The following is a 19,286-nucleotide window of genomic DNA, read 5'->3' as shown; positions in this document are numbered from 1 at the left end:
GAATGGGTCCCATATACATATAACCACAACAATTTGGCAAATATTTGTATACGCCGTTTGATTCATAAATATGTAAACACGATTTGATATTTTGATTCGTTTTGAAGAATTACTGTTTTGTTAAGATTACATGTCTGTCTCTTTCGTAACCTGCATGCGGGCAGGGACATACATACTACGAATCCATACTCCATTAAAATAATATTATATACTGGTGACCCGTTCCGGCACAACACGGTTACGGTATACATAGACACCGTGAATCACACTATTTATTTGTGAAAACCGCATCAAAATCCGTTGCGTAGTTTGAAAGATCTAAGCGTACAGACAAAAAAGCGACTTTGTTTTATACTATGGAGTGATGAATTGAAAGTAACTCTGTCTGTTCCGGTATCACGTCGAAACCGACTGGTTTCGACTGTCAAGGGGCTGAACAAAGGGTACTTAGTTTTTATCTCCAAAAGCAACCCTTAAGGGGAGAAAATGGGGGATGAACTGACTGGAGTGAGCTGGATGAAATTTGGTATGGATATATTTAATTTTTTATACACCATCAAGATCACCAAATACTTGGAAACGTCCAGAGTGGTCATTAATATCGACAAAGCCAAAGCCAAAATCAAGTTGTTCGGGTCATCCACTGAGGACAGATCCACTGAAGCATCTATAATTTGCAATCTTTAATCATTGTAATTTTAATTATAGAAGACAGCTTCTGAATGACGATGACAGAATGGCGATCTTGCACTTGACAGTATAAGTATATGTAAGTAATTGATTTTAAAATGAAGTTCTTCCATGAAGCCAGTGACTTTCTTTTATAATATATAACCTATCTGAAGTTACAAATAGGTAGTGTTTTCTATCTTTAGTCTATACATCTTTATCTATTCACTTTAATGTGAAGTGTTGGAAGTGTGGACAAGTGCAAATGATGTCTCTTGTTGTCAATTCTTTATATTCATTGTGTTTAAAAAAAATTACAGCTATCGTAATCGATGATACCCAAGATATATCACGGAACCTTATCAAACATGGAAAACAAAGATTTTTCAGCTGCCTCTGCCCAAATGTGTACTCGTATTACGAGATGTTTTCCTGGATGTACTTGAACACTTAACATTTATGTTAAACTTTGAAAAATAAATGGTATTGTTTATTGGAATATGCACTAAGTGCTTTTATAATGCATTTTTGGACGATAATGACATTTACGAACAAGAAGAACTTCAACCCATATTTTTATTTTGTAAATTATGTGCTAGTTCCTGCTTTATAGAATGTCGTCATACAACGAATTGTAATTGTGTCGAATATGTAATTAGCTTAGGTAAATAGAATTATTTGAAATATCTATAATTTGTGATCGAGCCCGCCCATTCGTACTGCAAACCAAGAACTGGCTACAGTGCGGCTCTACCACTAACAATTAACAATATAATTAAAATAAAAACAAAAAAATGCTTAGTGCACCTTTCTGAGAATGACCCTAAACTGAAATACTCAATATTTACAAGTCAATTCAATCTAAGGACTGTCAAGTGCGTCATAGAATAATCGTGAGATAGACGTATGCAGTGACAAGTCCGCACTGTTTTCGTGAATTGTCAAATCAGTTAAATATACAACTTACGATTCTATGCCAGTCAGACAAGGTTTGTTGTTGCAGTCTGGATACATATTTATGAATCAAACGGCGTATACAAATATTTGCCAAATTGGTGTGGTTATATGTATATGGAACCCATTCATGTATACTTATTTTTGCCTACGAGGTGGATACATTTAAATGGAATTTATTTAAGTATGCAACTTTCTGAAGCATTTTGTGATTACATAATACTGAAACAGTTTAATGAATACAATTTTTTGGTGTCAGTAATAGATACATATTTATGATGAAAATGTGTGGCTACATATTTTTCAATTTTTTTTGTGTATACATACTTTTAGACGTGACTGTACAAACACTGCTACTTCGTATATATATATATAATGAAATAATAATAATAATAATAAATGAAGAAATGATGAAATGATGAAAGTGTCATAAGCTTGTTCACGAGGTCCCAGTGCAAATATCTGCATTATGAAAGCTCTTGGCATATCCGTGGAGTTTAGCGGAGGAGCGACATCAAAAGCAAAGCAAAGTTTATTATGGTTCCAAAGTTTTAATTTTCTTAGTTTATTTTTCGTAAGGGCCTTCTACTACATATTGACCCCAAGATCCCACGGCTTGGGGATAGACGCATGCAAAATTTCTAAATCTCAACCGCCGAGCCTAATTAATACTATGCAATCTTCTGGGATACAAATTATCCAATGTCCTAGGGTCTGAAATTAGCTTTGTACCAAATGATGTCTAAAACATCACAGCGAGGTATTTAAAACATTGTGGTTCTTTGATATGGACCTCAATTTTATTCGCGGCTAGATAGTCTAGGTACAGAAGTGAGGGTCATCCGGTGAATCGTTCTCATTAAAGACGATAATGATTCCAACAAACACAGAAACTCTTTCTTTTTTGAAGTCTATATAGAAACTTAATGTTCCATCCGCAAACTCTAAGTACACATTTTTACCATTATTATGATTTGTAAGATGAGTAAATTCCCGATGATGACAACTTTTTAGCTTGATTTTGTTCAAAAATTGCTGTTTGCCGTTTTGTTTTGACCGGATGGCCAAGTGGTTCGAGAACCTGACTACGAAGCTTGAGGTCCCGGGTTCAATTCCCGGCCGGGGCAGATATTTGTATGAAAAATACGGAAGTTTGTTTTCGGGTCTTGGATTTTTAATATGTATTTTTATCTATATAAGCATATTTATCCGTTGCCTAGTATCCATAGTTCATTATATTTATTTGTCACTTAAAATTAGTTTTAAATTATCGTGTTTGCATTAATTATATTGTATGTCAGTCTGTAATGTATCTATCGTAAGGGCCATGTTGCCCGAAATAAATGGTTTTATTATTGTTATTGTTACTAATGATAAAACATGTCTAAGAACCATCGCTAGAAAACCTGCTATCAAATAAAAAAACCGCATTCAAATCGGTCCACCCGTTTAAGAGCTACGGTGCCACTGACAGACGGACAGACACACACACAGACACACAGACACATAGCGGTCAAACTTATAACACCCCTCTTTTTGCGTCGGGGTTAAAAAGAAATTACATTTTTAATTGTTTACATCACAAATAATACAATCAAACTATTTAAAAGTACAAACTTTGACTTTGACTCTGACTTTGAATCTGAGGGTCGTGGTTCGATCCCGGGCTCACCCTTTTGTTTTTTAGTATTTATGTGTGTGTTAGTAATTTTGCTCTGATCTTTTAGGTGAAGGAAAGTATCGTGAGGAAACCTACATGTCCTTTGAAGCAATTCTATGATACGAGTGAAGTTCTCGCAAGAACTTTAACCCAAGCTCTCTCATTTTGAGAAGAAGCCTGTGTCCAACAGTAGAACGTGCATCCATTTACTTCTTGCAACGTAAATAACTAGACCAAATATTTTGTCAAAAATCTTAAGTCTTTTAAGTTGATGGCAAAGTCAATGTTCTGTCACAATATCACAGTGCTACGACGGTGGGTGCTACGGAGCTACGCGCTACGTGCTACGCCGCTCGTAGCTCGTAGCACGAGGTCGTGAACCAATGAAAATGTCCAATAAAAGCTTCTAGCTGCATCTCACTTGTCCTTGTCGCTCGCGAAGTAATAGACAAACTCACTTACGACAGTTTTAAAGGCCACCACGGGCACAGATGTAGTTTGTGAGCTCAGACTAAACTTTCTCAAGGTCTCGACATCTTCCGAAATTATTTTTGTTGTACGACGTATTTTTGTGTTTTCTGTGAAAGTTGCTTGGACAGTTTTGAGGTATGATTTTTGTTGTCATGCCTGTGACAAAAACTATCGAAACTGAAAAAAACCATACTGAATTTGAAATACATGTCTCTACTCGTATTTCAGCTCTAGCACAGAGCGAACGGTACAAAACTAATAATTAATGTCGTCAAATGAACGATCGGGCTTTTTATACAAGCTGTAATTTTTTGGTAATGCACAGGTCGCCCACGTTGGAAAAGTGTTTGCATGTAACGGGGTTTAGAAAAATCGGTACCAAGTTAACTTTCGAAAGCGTCGGGCCACGGTCATTTAAAAAAATATTTACAAAAGGAATTCCATAACTTTACCCTTGATTAACCATTACAAAAAACCTTGGCATCTAATAACCGGGAAAAAAAACTCATTGAAAAGCAGCTGGTACCAACAGGGTTTAAACAAACAACACCCGAATTAAGCTGAGCCCAAAAAAACTCGGATCAACAAAACGCTGACTTATAAAAGGGTATTTGCATGAACCGTACTGACCTGAATGTTCTATAGTGTTACAAATTCACTCATGTTTGTTAGCATCACAATGACATTTTGCACTTATTCACTAGCACTGAACGAGAGACGTGTTATCGGGTTATGTGTCAGCGCGGGCTGCGACGGCGTGCGCTCCCGGCGGCGGCGCGCGGCGGACTGGCGCGCGCTCGCCCCGCGGCTGCAGTTTCTGCGTTTAACGTTGCATCTGAAGTGCCCTTTACAGACACCATGCATTGCGTGGTCGAGACGCTAGCCACACAGTAGTTACATGCAAGCCCACGCAATGGACAGAGATAACGCCCGCCGTGCCGCTGCCCGCTGGCGCCCAGTTTGGGGCCTACAAGTTGGCCTAGCTTTAGACCACGCGCTGACTTACCTACTACACTGTGATGCCACAGAATTTAGTCCGTGGTGACACCTACCTTTGGTCGCTGGTAGGATTCCAGCTGAGTCCGTAAAAAGTTGTATGAGTTGTAACAAACCAATATAACGCTATCCAATTCCAACCAGCCGTCAAATAATTGGGAGATTATGATACTGGTTGGAATCCACAAGTAATTACTCAACAACCAAAGCAACTTGGAAAAGTTGAAAAATAAGCGACATTTCAAAGTTCAGTATTTCAAAAACGGCTGAACCAATTTTAGACATAACTAAAAACCACCGTGAGGAAACACGCTTTCACGTACAAAAACTGCATTGAAATCGGTTTATCGGTTTGAGAGTTACGATGCCACAAACAGACAGACAGACATTGGCGTCAAACTTATAACAACCCTCTTTTTGCATCGGGAGCTAAAAATACGCACGATAACATTTTCTCCAACAAATTGTGTCTTGTAAACCGATATTGTTGCAATTGCAGTCCGCCGCAAGTGGCTGGCAAGTAAACCGCAACAATAAATAAACAAATAGGTACCTATTTCTTTCGTTTGTAATAATTTCATTTTCGTAATGTTTAATCTCATATATATAACCTAACCTGACCTAACCAAAAACCAGTTAGAAAACCCCCGACATTGTCACTTTAAAGTTCAATATCTCAAAACTGTTAAACCGATTTTGATAAAACATGTCTAAGAACCATCGCTAGAAAACCTTCTTTCAAATAAAAAAAACCCATTCAAATCGGTTCCCCCATTTAAGAGCTACGGTGCCACAGACAAACACACAGACACACATAGCGGTCAAACTTAATAACACCTCATTTTGCGTGGGGGGTTAAAAATACATGAAACCATGCGGTGTTTAGGACTTCGTGTAATTTCATCATGAAAATTAAGTTACATTAGGTTAGTTTAATAATTAAAAAGTATGTATGTTTGTCTGTTACCTCTTCATGCTTAAACCGCTTTATATGAGATTTAGTTTGAAAATAGTTTGAGACCCCGGGGAAGGACACAGAATAGTTTATATCCCGGAAAATTGCATAATTCCTGCGAAAGAGTGATAAACAAATTTTTCGAAGATGTATCAATATACTTCTTAAAAAAAATATTAAGCACGAAAAACGATATATGTCATTATGCACGTGAAGTTTGGCCAAACGATAGAGAACAAGGTAAATACACGCCGACCCGACGTGTACTGCCTTGAAGTACCTATTCGCTTGACCGGGGATGATGGGAGAGCACTGGGGTCTGCAGGATCGAACCAGTCGAGTCAACAATGCGCGTGTGATTTGCAACCGCGTTGAAGCGTACGAACTTACCATGTAGCTGTGGCCCAGTTTAGACTTGCAAGGAAAATGTGAGTTGTACATCGCGGGCCGTAAAGAAAACTAGTTTGAAGTTGTCAATCGAGCGCAGCAATGTATGTTACTAGTAAGTTTTTTTGCGTGTCGTAACTGAGCTTTACATGTAAAAATTGGAAAACCCTCGACTTCAAAGTTCGATATCTCAAAGCTGCACTGATTTTGATAAAACATGTCTAAGAACCATCGCTAGAAAACCTGTTTTCAAATCCCCACCCACTTGCTCGTTTGCCATACAGTCGAATCAAAAATCAAAAATAAAATTTAAAAAAAACAACTCTATCAACACGTTCTACCCGTTTAAAAGCTACGGTGCCACAGACGGACACACAGACAGACAGACACACATACAGACAGATACACACACAGAGACAGGCACACAAAAACACGGTTTTACATCGGGGGTTAAAAATAGATTTGAAAGCCGGTACTTGCAGTGAGGTATACTCTTCTCTTCGAGAGTTGCCAAGTATTTTTTTCTTAAATTGTCTTAATTTTTTGCGAAATGAAAAAGTCTGAGAATAGTGACTGTCGCTCGGCCGCTTAAATAACACTAACGGTACGACGGGCGTCGCTATCACCACGCACATCCAATCATCTACAAACCAGCAGGGCTACTACGAAACTCGAAACCCGAAGTTCGTATCGTGCGGTCCCTCTGACACTTATACTATTTAATACGAGAGCGAGAGGGACGGCACGATACGAATTTCGAGTTTCGAGTTTCGTAGTAGCCCTGCTGAGGCCGTAATGCCTAACGTTTCTGATGCTCGCGATCGCAATGAAATGACAGATTTCGCATACAGAAACTGTCATTTGATCGCGATTGCGAGCGCCAGAAACGTTAGGCATTACGGTCTCTGAACTGAACGTATTCCATTCGCAGTTCGTTCGCCTTAAGTGTTCCATCCATATTTTAGAATTTGACGACCCATGCACAAAACAGCACAGGTTGCATAATAATTAGTGGCTACCAACCAGTGACGTTGCGCCGTAGCAACTCGTTTCCTCCGAACTTAATTTTATATAATTTTATTTTTATATTTTGTAGGGGTTTTCCAACTTTCTGTTAGTTATGTTATTTTTAATACGTGACGTTCACTGACTGTTCCTACTAACGATGTAGTTAATCTGTGCTATTTCTGCAGCGATATATTTTAAAAGATAGAATCTTTTAATGACGAACTGAGAATGGAATACGGGGTCACTCGGGAGACTTGAGCAGGACTTGAGCTACTAATGCAGTCATAAAAGGAGATTCACTTCGGAATGAGAGTTAATAAGCTAAAACTGACTTTTTTGACATTTGACCTTGAATAACTTATGACGCGGACACGAGATTAAATGTGACTTTTGAGACAACATGTGGGATACCAAAATGAAGCTGTATACGAGTTTTCAGCTTAATCTCTCATTCTGAGATTTACCCCTTCTGATTCCTTAGATGACTGGATAATACCGTAATTAGTTAGTTAAGTTAAGACTACTGTATCGTATCAGTACCAGTAGTGACATTGTCGTTACCTATTTTTTTTAAGTTTTGCTAACAAAAAATACTAAATAATTTACTAATTGCTTGAACCAAAACTCTGCTTTGCTTTGCGGGTGAGCCAAGTAATTGTTTTAGTTCATTTGGACCTCAGCAAAGTAACGCCTGATTCAATGAATCGCTAAGAGCATGGTTACTCTGAAACTAAAGGTGTGAGGGGTACTCAAATATGATTGTGGATGAGCCATTATCAATTACTGAGGGTGTAGGCTTGGTTCTTCTTACTTCTCCCGAATGTAATAATAATAATGTATTCAGCTTTATAGATAATGTAATACGTAACGTCTAGGGTTTCTGAATAAAAATAAAACGTGCTTTCATGAATTTAAAATAATGTTTAGCCGCGCGTGAATGTGTCTGGAAGGGAGTATTTTCATTAGAGTTCCGTACAGTGTTACTGTCACTGCGCCTGTCGGTCTGTGTCTATTTGTGTTTCGTTAATACCCTACTTTTAAATAGTATTTATTTTTATCTTTATTGTTTTATAAAATAGTATATAGTAGAGGTATCTAATAACTATAAAATTAGCACGTCATGGCTAAATACGTGGAACAATCAATATTGTAAACTAGACCTATTACGTACCTATACGGTGTCTAATGCAAGTAAAGATTCCGATTCTGATTCCGGCGCAGCGCTGTATCTCAAGAACCATAAAAGATAAAGAAATTAAATTTACACGCATTGTGTGTACTGCCGGGCACGTATCTAAATATCGAAAATTGTAATATCGATGGTCCAAATACCGAACCTAACCTAACCTACGCTACTTTAGATATTTTGACCGTTCGAATTTTTAACGTTAGATACTCGTAATATATTAATTTTCGATATTCAGATGCGCAGTCCTCTGTGAGACCTAGTCACTTTGTACGGAACCCTCGGTGCGCGAGTATGACATGCACTTGGTCGGCTAAAGTTAAATGTACATAGTGTAGCTCTCGTGTGTAAATATTTTAAAGTCTGAGCGTGGCCAAAGTAGGTACAGCTTTGAAGAGGTACCGCAGATTCAGTTAGAGTAATAAAGCGCATTAAAACAATAAGTGGATGTTATAGGTATTTCGGTAACCTCGTCCAACCACATGCATTAAATATTCCAACTATTTATAACTATTGCCTTTACCCGTTGCTTCGCTCGTGTTCACTGTTAGGTCCGGTATGTGAGATGAAATACTAAAATTCTTCGCGTTAAAAAATAAGTGTAGATCGTTCATAAACATATTCTCTACTGTTTCGTACAAGAACAAAACGTTGTAGGAGGGAGACTATTGACACTTAACATGCAATGGAAGAATTTGCCACATAGCTGCAATTTCATGTGAGGTGCACTATATGTAAAGTTGCACTATATGTATACAGTCAGCAGCAGAAGTACATGAGCGGTGGCAGTGCTTAAAATGATCTGAACACTCTGTGTGTGTTGTGTAGATCATTTTGAGCACCGTAGCCGCTCATCCAATTCTGCAGATGACTGTACGACAGACATCATGCAAGATTCGTTGCATTGCATTGGATTAACAATTTAATATCTATCAATAGTTTTACGACCTGTTTAAACTATAATATAGTTTAAATGCATAAGACAACGTTCAGAGCTCTGACAAGGCGAGGCAATTTTGTCACCCTCCCTTTCTATCTCAACTCAACAATCATTAAGCGCATTCATGTAAAAATAAACCTTGTCCTATAAAAACGTAAATGTGGCAACGAGGCCAAAGTGACGTCGATAAGACGCAAATATTTTGTCGGCGAGACGATCGCAAATCATTGGGCGCGTCATTTGTCAAAACCGTCGCGCGAGCGCGGCGTCAACGCCGGCGTCAACACGCAGATAGCGCTCTTTTGTCGGACGACGCACGACAGCCGCCGTAATATGGCGGTGAACTGACTTTAGCATATTATAATAATAATAATAATAATAATATGCCATTTATTTCGGACAGAATCCATAGAGGTTAGTTACATACAATGAAAATACAAACAAGTGGTGTTAGTAAGTAGGTAATAATATATCAGACTGCCCAGCGCCGTCAACCGTGATTATGAGGTTGCGGCAGCGTGCAGCCCCATCCAGCGCCTCATCATCGGGGAGTCCCACCGGCCGCCCAGCATACGCAGGACACTGTTGGAACTATCATGCAACCGACTGAGCAACGAGGCGCATCGCTTTCTTATGATCGCAATAAAAACTATCTACGTTGGCTTTAGCAAACATAGCTGATGCGCTGCAGTAGCGTGGTAGTCCAAACAGTATCCTGAACGCGTCATTGTATTGGACGCGCAGCGCACCGTACGCCTGCCGCGTAAAGCCAACCCACAGATTGCACGTGTAGAACGATTGGCAATAAGCTTTAAAAAGCTTTATGGTTATGAGATTTTGGCTTTACCAAACGGATCTGTTTTAAAGCCATATTGATGATATTATACGACAGGCGCGCACTTGGTCGCGGTTTAGTAAAATTGTGACAAAAACGGTAATTTCCTATCAATAGTGAATTCCTAGGAAACCATAAAAACCGTGATATACGAGTATGGCCTCTCAGACAGAAGGTCGCGGGTTGGAATCCGGACTTGCACCTCTGAATTTTGCGAAATTGTATTAAATTAGACCAATATGGTAAATGAATACGAGTACGTATACTGTGTTTCAATGATAAACCCCGATAATTCCTCAGCCTTAGCTTCAAATTAATCTATCCAATAAATGAAACATATACCTACATTTCAAATACATCGCAACTGGAGGCTTCCACAAGAGGCTTCTCCCAGGACAGACGCGAGTCCGCGCAATAAAAGACGCTGTTCAAATCAGATCAAGGGATTAACGGCCGCGGCCGTATTCCGTCGCGGCTGCTGCAGAACATAACAGCTGCGGGGCCCTATTTCATCAACGAGACAATTGTCAGCGACATATGTCGTGTGACAATCTACTATTGTTTCTAAATTTAATGATAATTATGTTATTTTTTTTTTATTCGACAAGATGGCAAACGAGCAAGTGGCTCTGGTAAGAGATCACCACCGCCCATAAAAATCTGCAACACCGGGGGTATTGCAGATGCGTTACCAACCTAGAGGCCTAAGATGGATTTACCTCAAGTGCCAGTAATTTCACCGGCTGTATTACTCTGCTGTTGTGACATAAAATATTTTTTTCTAGTCGATATTTATTTGTAGTTTTGTCGGCAAATCTTGAGATGAAATTAGCTGTGTCACGTTTGCGTTACAATTGTAGTGCTTCGTGATTAACATACGCGTATTTCCAAAATGACGCTCTATGAATTTTGATACAAATAATAGACTGTCATTGACATATGTCGCTGACAATTGTCAGGTTGGTAAAAAAGTTATGGCAGTCGTTGTGACAATTCGTAACCTCCGACGCAAAAAGAGGGTTGTCATAAGCTTGACGCCAGTGTCTGTCTATCTTTCCATCTGTGGCATCGTAGCTCTCAAACCGAGTTCCCAATTCGAAGTGGGCCCGCGTGGGAATTATGGCCCAATCCCTTTCAATCTATGAGGAGCCCGCCTATTCACAACCTAATTAGTAGATTTGGTGGGATATTTAAACAGGTAGATATCTTGAATCTCACTCCATAGCCTGGTCATCATATCCACAGTATTTCAACCTCATAGCCCATTCCATGTCCGCTTCCAGTCTGGCGACAGTTTCGAAATTCTGGAAGACCATCCGCAAGCACATCTTTAATGGCGTGGAAGGGGATAGATCTCCATAGCTGCGCACATTTCACTTTTATGTTATGTACCAGGGCCTTCATGTTGGCTTCGGCCCCCAGAACGTCTTTCAAATGACCGGGTTCCTCCTTGGGTGCCCTTGCACGTGATCATAAATCAGTACCAACAAACATATTAATACATTATCTAAAAAAAATGTTAAAATATCGCTCCGTAACGGTTCTTTTCAAAATCATCCACTGCTGCAATCGCCCAATTTATTACTTTAAATCACCGCCGTTTTGAGGACTGATTTGATTTTGAAATATTGCCTGTTACGACTGCAATTACTCGGTTACCTTCGCAAGGCTGTACGATGCGTTTATGTTAAACTAATTTTGGACTTTGTCTGCGTAGCATAAGGTTGACTACGTGATTGAAGTTGGATAAAATAGGAGGTATTGGAGATAAATGGTTGAATTTGGGAGCACGTCGTTTGGGGCACGCGAGCTCCTGCCCTTTGCGAAATTGTCTCTCAATTTAAACCGCTATTATTGGAATCGAATCACTTAAGGAGTTGAGTTGGATTGCGATTGCGGCCGCCGCTTCCTCGCTCGAGGCAGCGGGTGAAAGGTATTGTGAAAAAAAAAACCTACCTTAGACTATGAAGTGGTCTTAGAAGTCAATACGAGTAGGTAAATAACAAATTGGCCTAAGAACTTTCCTTCTTACTTTCCTTACGTTTCCAATCGATATGAATAAATATTTGCAAATATACAAACTATTTTCGGGCAACATCGTTTCTAAAATTACTGGCTGGCGATAATTTTGACGGCGTCAAAGCTTTGATACTTGTCATAGGAAACTAATTTGTAAACATACTAGTTTGTTTTAGGGGAATAATAATAACATATTGTTTTACCACGATTTACAACGATGAACGTGACCAAAGAGACTTCCGAGAGAGAGCTATTAGATGCGATTAAGAAACTGTTAAAGAAGAGCGGGCATTTGGACAAGATACAAGCAGAGGTAATGACGGGTGACGGGTGGTGCACGTGGGGATTGAGGCTTTGAGGTTACTTGTTACTCGTTTACTCGATCAAAACTAAGCACAGCAAGGGCGTTAGACATAAGTCCATCCATCTCATTGTCCATGAACTAACAAGGATGTGTCTTTAATAGTCTTTAATTTCTATCTCCCAGTCACCGTACGAAACACTGTAGCAAAACTACCTACTATTTCACGCCGGTATTCTGTGGTAGTGTGGTACTAACCCGGTCGAGCCGGCAAGTGGTAACAGTAAGGCTCTACCACATCACCGATCACGATAGATGGTGATAGATACAGTCAGTGGAACAAAACATACTAGTGCAACGATGATGTAGTGGTTATATTCGCCGCGTTGTCTCCAGTAAACCGTGCGTGGTCATCGAGTGGATATCGCGTGGTCCACGAATCCCCGTGTAGTCTACTATCACAATACAAGTAATATCTAGGCAGTAATTCGACTTCATACTAGAAGGCCAAAATCGACGCACGCACGCAGTGGAGCGTCTAACATGGCCGCGAACCAGACTACGCAGTGCCACTTGGTGTTACGCCGCGCGCCGCGCCGTGCACGAGAACGTGTGTACGAGTACTGCAGTGTTTACGGGTGCCTAAATTCAACGCTGATAAAACCAACTTGTCAATTTTTATTATTACAAGCTTTTATTTAGTTTTGTCCCGTTGTCTGTCTGTCTGTATGTAGGTATTAATTTCAAGATTACGGCCGAGTCGGTCTACTGCCTGTTACTTGTATTGTGCTACTATATTGAGTGGGGAGCGCCGCATGGCCCTCGCGTGAACGCGCTGATTTTTTTTCACGCTGTTGGCAGACGCGTGCGAAGGTGACGGAGCTGCTGAAGGAGCGGCAGGAGGGCGGCGCGGGGGCGCGGGGGGCGGAGGGGGGCCGCCGCCGCCCGCGCCGGAGGTGCTGCTGGTCAATGAGCTCATACGAGAGTACCTCGAGTGGAACGGATACCTCTATACCGGTGAACAACCTTACATTTAACTAACTAAATTAACGTAGATATCCTAACATCATACATACAGAGCGTTCCAAGACTTCATTATTTTATTTTTATTATTATGAGAGGGAGGAAAACGATCAAACGGGTCATCTGATGGGAAATGATCACCACCGAGGAGGAGAAAAGGAGAGTTTCTGGAAGCTTGCTTGTTTGTTTGCTAGAAGGAAACGTTTTATTTTGAAAAGTATAAAATACTGCATTCAGATATTTTCTAAAAATGACTTGCTTCGTTTGGAAATCGACCAACACAAATGTGACAAAAAAATACCCCGTGTTTTTACGATGACAATTAAAAGCAATTGTTATAGCGTCGGTGTCGCTATCATCTGAGCTCTAGGACCAATAAAACCATGTTTCGAACCTCTCGCTCGCGCTTGGGAACTGATCGGATCTTTCGCTTGCACTTTGCTGCGGTTCGCGAGCGAGAGACCCGCAAGGCTACTACGAAACTCGTAACTCGAAGTTCGTGTCGTGCGGTCCCTCTCACTCTCGTATGAAACAGTGTAAGTGTCAGAGGGACCGCATGACACGAACTTCGAGTTTCGAGTTTCGGAGTAGCCCAGCCGATACCCTCTCTGGAGCGAGCGATTGGTTCTAAACATGGCTTGAGGTTGCGTTTCCATTCCACCAGGGATAAGCGAGGATGTGTTGCGAGGAATGTATTTTTCAAGAACCAATAAAAGCGCTTCGTTTACCTATCCTCGCACAGCACCACTCTAGTGGAAACAGCTGAGCGGAGCGAGGATAAATAAAGGAAGCGTTTCCGGTTCATGAAAAAGACATTCCTCGCACACGGAGATGGCACCAGGTCGCACCAGAGGGTGGACACGGAGCCTATAGCCCTAGAGCTAAGATGACAGCGCCAGTATAGCGCGGTAAGGTGGTCGTGCGCGTGCGCAGCGGCGGTGCTGTCGTCGGAGGCGGGGCTGGGCGGGGCGCGGCGCGCGCGCGGCGAGCTGTGCGCGGCGGTGGGCGTGCGCGACGACGAGCGCTCGCTGGCGCTGCCGCTGCTCGCCAACGTCGTCGCCGCCTACGTCGAGCGCATCCGCCGCAAGCTCAGCCGCTCCAAGCGGGACACCTAGACCGCCACCATGCACACTAAAACTATTGTACCACCTACCACTGTAGTTATCTATTTCCTAGTCTCATATAACTGTTGCAGAAATGAGACTGTAAGCAAGAATGTTTGAATGAAAAACGTAATTGTACCGCATGCACACTATATCGTTTTATAAAATCCTTCCATTCTACCTGACTCATTTCTTCAGTACTTATACCTAAGGGACAGGAAACTGACAGCGGTTGAGACACTCGTAGAACTACCCAATTGTCGACCCGGAATAAACGACAAAAACATCATCATCATCATCCCAGCCTATATTCGTCCCACTGCTGGGCACAGGCCTCCTCTCAGAACAAGAGCATACTACCTGATAATTCAATCGCTCGTGTGACTACCATACAGGCTTCAGTTCTCAGGTTGTGCATTAGCTTGGTTAATTTCTGCTCGACTAATCGCACCTTCGGTAAAACAAGGCCATAATTACACATTTTTCTAATTTTTTTTTTTCCATTTTTAGACAATTATGCCCTTGTTAGAACAAGGTGTGAAATATAAAATACACCGACCACCGGCGATCCGAAAATATTATTCGTTTAAAAAAACAAAGCTTTGTTGGTAAAGCTAGTAGTTACTTCGTGATTTCACTCCTTATTTTTTAATTAGGTATAGCCGGATCACTTAAGCCTCATTCAAACTACATAATCAAGAATAAATATGTCGACTATTACTGATAAATAAAGATATACCTAATGTTTGTTTGTTTGTGTTTCATTTGAATTTGTGGGGCGCATAATTGATTAATGAATCTTGATGAATACTAACGAAAGCTTCATGTATTCTGTACATGCGCATATTTTGTCAGAGAAACGAAAACACCTGCAAACATTTACGAGGTAAAACAAAACTAGATAATTGAATTTAAATTGTTACGAAATCTCTACAAAAAAACATCATTGTGACCATCATCATATCAGCCGTAGACATACATAGACGCCATAGACTTCCCCCAAACATAGACGCCATAGACTTCCCCATACATAGACGCCATAGACTTCCCCCAAACATAGACGCCATAGACTTTCCCCATACATAGACGCCATAGACTTCCCATACATTGCCCATCCCATATCCCATACATGACGCTAACTTCTTCCCCATACATAGACGCCATAGACTTTCCCCATAGACCTCCATTAGCTCGTATGGAAGCAGCCTGCATCCACCGTGAACCCCGCGGCTTTATCCAGCTCATCCGTCCATCTCGTTGGTGGACGTCCTAGATGCGCTAACCGATCACGGTCCCAGCCCCAGCAACAAATTTAAACAGTAATGACTAACCTTTGTAATTCAGCATATTGTCGAATTTGTTACGTTGCAGATAGGCATTTGAATTTTACGGATTTATGGTTCAGCGAATTTTTCACTCTTGCGTCGTTCAGTCAAGTTCACGACCTTAGGTGAGACGCAGGCGGAAAAACTCACCAATCTACAAGTACAGTCAGTAGCACCAATATCTGACGTAACAAAGCGTGCATAAATAGTTTTCTGATACAACTCTAGGGCACTCCTAGATATTTATTGCATCGATCGCTAGCATGCCAGCTGGCAAACATTAAGCTGGCTGCGTCCTCTGGCCTTTCACCGTCAGGTGCATTTTCAAACACTAAGGGGCTGTTTCACCATCCATTGATTAGTGTTAACTAGCGATTAGGTGTGATGCCGTCTCTATATGTTTTGTTCAAATAGACGGAGACGGCATCACATTTAAACGTCAGTTAACACTAGTCAATGGATGGTGAAACAGCCCCTCAGCGTATTAACTTACTATCTTATCATTTAAGATCATGACAGATTTTCCGCTCTAACAAAACATTTGGAATTGGATCTAGAAGCCACACGTGAATACGCAACCGTTGTGGCCCGTGAACTGCGGCGAGGGTAAAGGTAAATTAAGCACCGACAAGGGTAAAATTGATTACGCTAGAGTCGGGGCTCGAGCGGAGCCGAGTGTGTTTGTACTGCGGCCGGCGCGGGCGCGCGACTGGACCGCGTGCCGTGCCGTGCGACAAAGACGACACTCCCTGATATTGTCATCTTTGTCTACTTTTATTTCGAGCATATTGTCGAAGAAATGTTGACAAGCCTCTAGAACGGATGGGGCTAAGGGCCTGGCCACGTCACCACGGCGCGGCGCCAGAGTGCGGTACGTTGCCGTTACGGTGCCTTGCAAGAGCTAATTATAAAGCCTGTCACGAGCTCGGCATCGTGTATCTGCACGACGTTTCACGTTTCGACGCCGCGCCGTGGTGATATGGTTCGTAAGTGTAAATTTTCGGTTAAAAAGCGCCTCTAGCGGAACGTTTGCGATGTTCATGTTTCCATACGAATTGAGATTTTAACGCGAACGCGCTCGAGACGTATTTTGTAACCGAAACTTACACTAAGGGGCTGTTTCACCATCCATTGATTAGTGTTAACTGGCGGTTAGGTGTGATGCCGTCTCTATTTGTTTTGTTGGAATAGACGGAGACGGCATCACATTTAACCGCCGGTTAACGCTAATCAATGGATGGTGAAACAGTCCCTAAGGGTACAGGCTCTAACTACCCTGTTCCTCGACAGTCATACATTTTATTTAAAGTTCTTATCTAATCACAAATTCGTTCCACTAATTATTTATTACCTACCCCATCCAAGGGTTACCATTGTTTAGAGTTCGTTTTAGAGTAGAATGTTTAAAAATTGTGTTACAACAACTACCAAATTATTTTTAAAATTCCTGTTGACCTGTAAACTTGAAATTACTTTAAATAATGCAAGTAAGTTTCCCATTACGAAATGCGACAGATTTGTACATAGATTCTTATGATAATTCAATAAAAAATTCATAAGAACAGAGAAATTAAATACGATAAAATTACAATTTTACTTAAAAAAATGTTACACTGCTTTGAATTTTACTATATCAGAGATAATTTTTGCTTTAATTTCTTACATAAGCTTAGGAGCATACAACGATCAAAGACGCCTCACGTTCTAGAAATATGTTAATACAAAACAAACTTTAACAAAACATAATTAACTATTACTTATGAACATTAATGAGTGAACCTAGCGATCCTGCTACACGAACGAATAGTTAAGCCAAAAGAGCTCTTGACGCGCCGAGCGAGTGAAAATTCACCGGCTGTTATTTCAAAACGCTCCACGACTTGACGTAACGGGATATATTAACGGGCCACGGCTTTAAACCAAATCGCTCACTAGTATATAGGTTAAAACTAAATCGTGCTTGCGTTTAAATTGAATTATCGTAACATATTTTTTATAGTTATAGAGTAGAGCCGTAAAACGATAGTTTTAAACTAAACTTTTCTTCGCAACGCTGGTGTAATGTTCCACGTTCTTTTGAAAATAACTGATGTCTGAGTGGAGTTCAAAAAATTGGATCATAGTAACACCGATACTTAACCAAACAAAACAGCTAATTGTGGAATATTCCGCTGAGACAGGAAAATGATCTAAGTATTGTACAGTGGCCATCAGATATATCGGAGCGGCCAAGGTGGTCAAAAATATCGGTACATGCACACTATTATTAAGGTATTAGAGTTAATGTTTCGATATTCTTGATCACCTTGGCGCTTCCCCGCTCCGAAATATCTGGTGGCGACTGTACATAATTTTATGATTAATTGTGTGTTGCACAATGGAACGTTTTCGTACTACACATTTTGCCGGTGTCCGATTCTTTTAATTCCACTGATTTCTGTATATATTTTTTTATTATTATGTAACTAGCCGTTACCCGCTACTACGTCTACGCAGAATTAGTTGGTGACTATCCCGCGGGAACTATGCAGTTTTCCGGGACTCAAACTATCTGTATACCGAATTTCATATCTAGTTGCCTAGTATCCATAGTACAAGCTTTGCTTAGTTGGGACTAGGTCAATGGTGTCAAGTGTCCATGATATTTATTTATTTATTCATCTAAATCGGCTCAGTAGTTCAGAAGTGATGAAGTAACAAACAAACAGACTTACAAACTTTCGCATTTATAATATTAGTAGGACGTAGGATGGTCAGCAATTATACAATCAGTGATGATTAGAATCTGACAAATATTATAAAAAGATTATGGGGGTGTGTGTCCGTTTGTATAAGGTTTTTTTTATCTGGATGGCAAACGAGCAAGTGGGTCTCCTGATGGTAAGAGATCACCACCGCCCATAAACATCTACAACACCAGGGGTATTGCAGATGCGTTGCCAACCTAGAGGCCTAAGATGGGATACCGATGGGATAGTGTCAGTAATTTCACCGGCTGTCTTATGGTGATTTTCCACCGGCGAGGCGAGACGAGAATTGAAATTTGTATGGCGGCGCCCGCGGCGGCACGCGGCGGATCGCGGCGGGCGCGCGAGAATACATACAAATTTCAATTCTCGTCTCGCCTCGTCTCGTCTCGCCTCGCCAGTGGAAAACTACCATTACTCTCCACGCCGAAACACAACAGTGCAAGCACTGCTGCTTCACGGCAGGATTAGCGAGCAAGATGGTGGTAGCAATCCGGGCGGACCTTGCACAAGGTCCTACCACCTGCAATGACACCAGGTATGATACTTTTATAGCAACAATAATAATAGTAGTACCTGGGCGACCGAGCTTTGCTCGAGCTAAAACTCGTTAAGAAGCATTTTTCCAGAGATAAGACCAAGCTAGATCGATTTTTCATCCCCGAAAACCCCTACGCCCTATATACATACCAAATTTAATCGAAATC

At 40.9% G+C, this 19,286-nt stretch overlaps 2 protein-coding genes across 2 annotated transcripts in view; one reads left to right on the top strand and one right to left on the bottom strand.

The window, feature by feature from the left end:
- The window catches only part of LOC141427580 (acid sphingomyelinase-like phosphodiesterase 3b), an 85,373-nt gene extending 80,846 nt beyond the window's left edge, over positions 1–4,527 (bottom strand). The window contains exon 1 of the mRNA XM_074087161.1: positions 4,385–4,527. The gene's annotated coding sequence lies outside the window, so the exon portion shown is untranslated. The remainder of the gene's footprint in view (positions 1–4,384) is intronic.
- A 7,705-nt stretch (positions 4,528–12,232) lies between these two features.
- Positions 12,233–15,258, top strand: LOC141427092 (centrosomal protein 20). Its single transcript, XM_074086324.1, is given in 4 exon segments — positions 12,233–12,393; positions 13,243–13,314; positions 13,317–13,398; positions 14,338–15,258. Coding segments are annotated over 4 exon segments (432 nt in total). The 5' UTR covers positions 12,233–12,297; the 3' UTR covers positions 14,520–15,258.
- Positions 15,259–19,286: the final 4,028 nt, after the last annotated feature.

The sequence above is a fragment of the Choristoneura fumiferana genome, chromosome 4 (assembly GCF_025370935.1).
Source record: "Choristoneura fumiferana chromosome 4, NRCan_CFum_1, whole genome shotgun sequence".
Lineage (NCBI taxonomy): Eukaryota > Metazoa > Arthropoda > Insecta > Lepidoptera > Tortricidae > Choristoneura > Choristoneura fumiferana.
The sequence above is the reverse complement of the archived record's forward strand: the minus strand, read 5'-3'. Positions and strand labels throughout refer to the sequence as shown.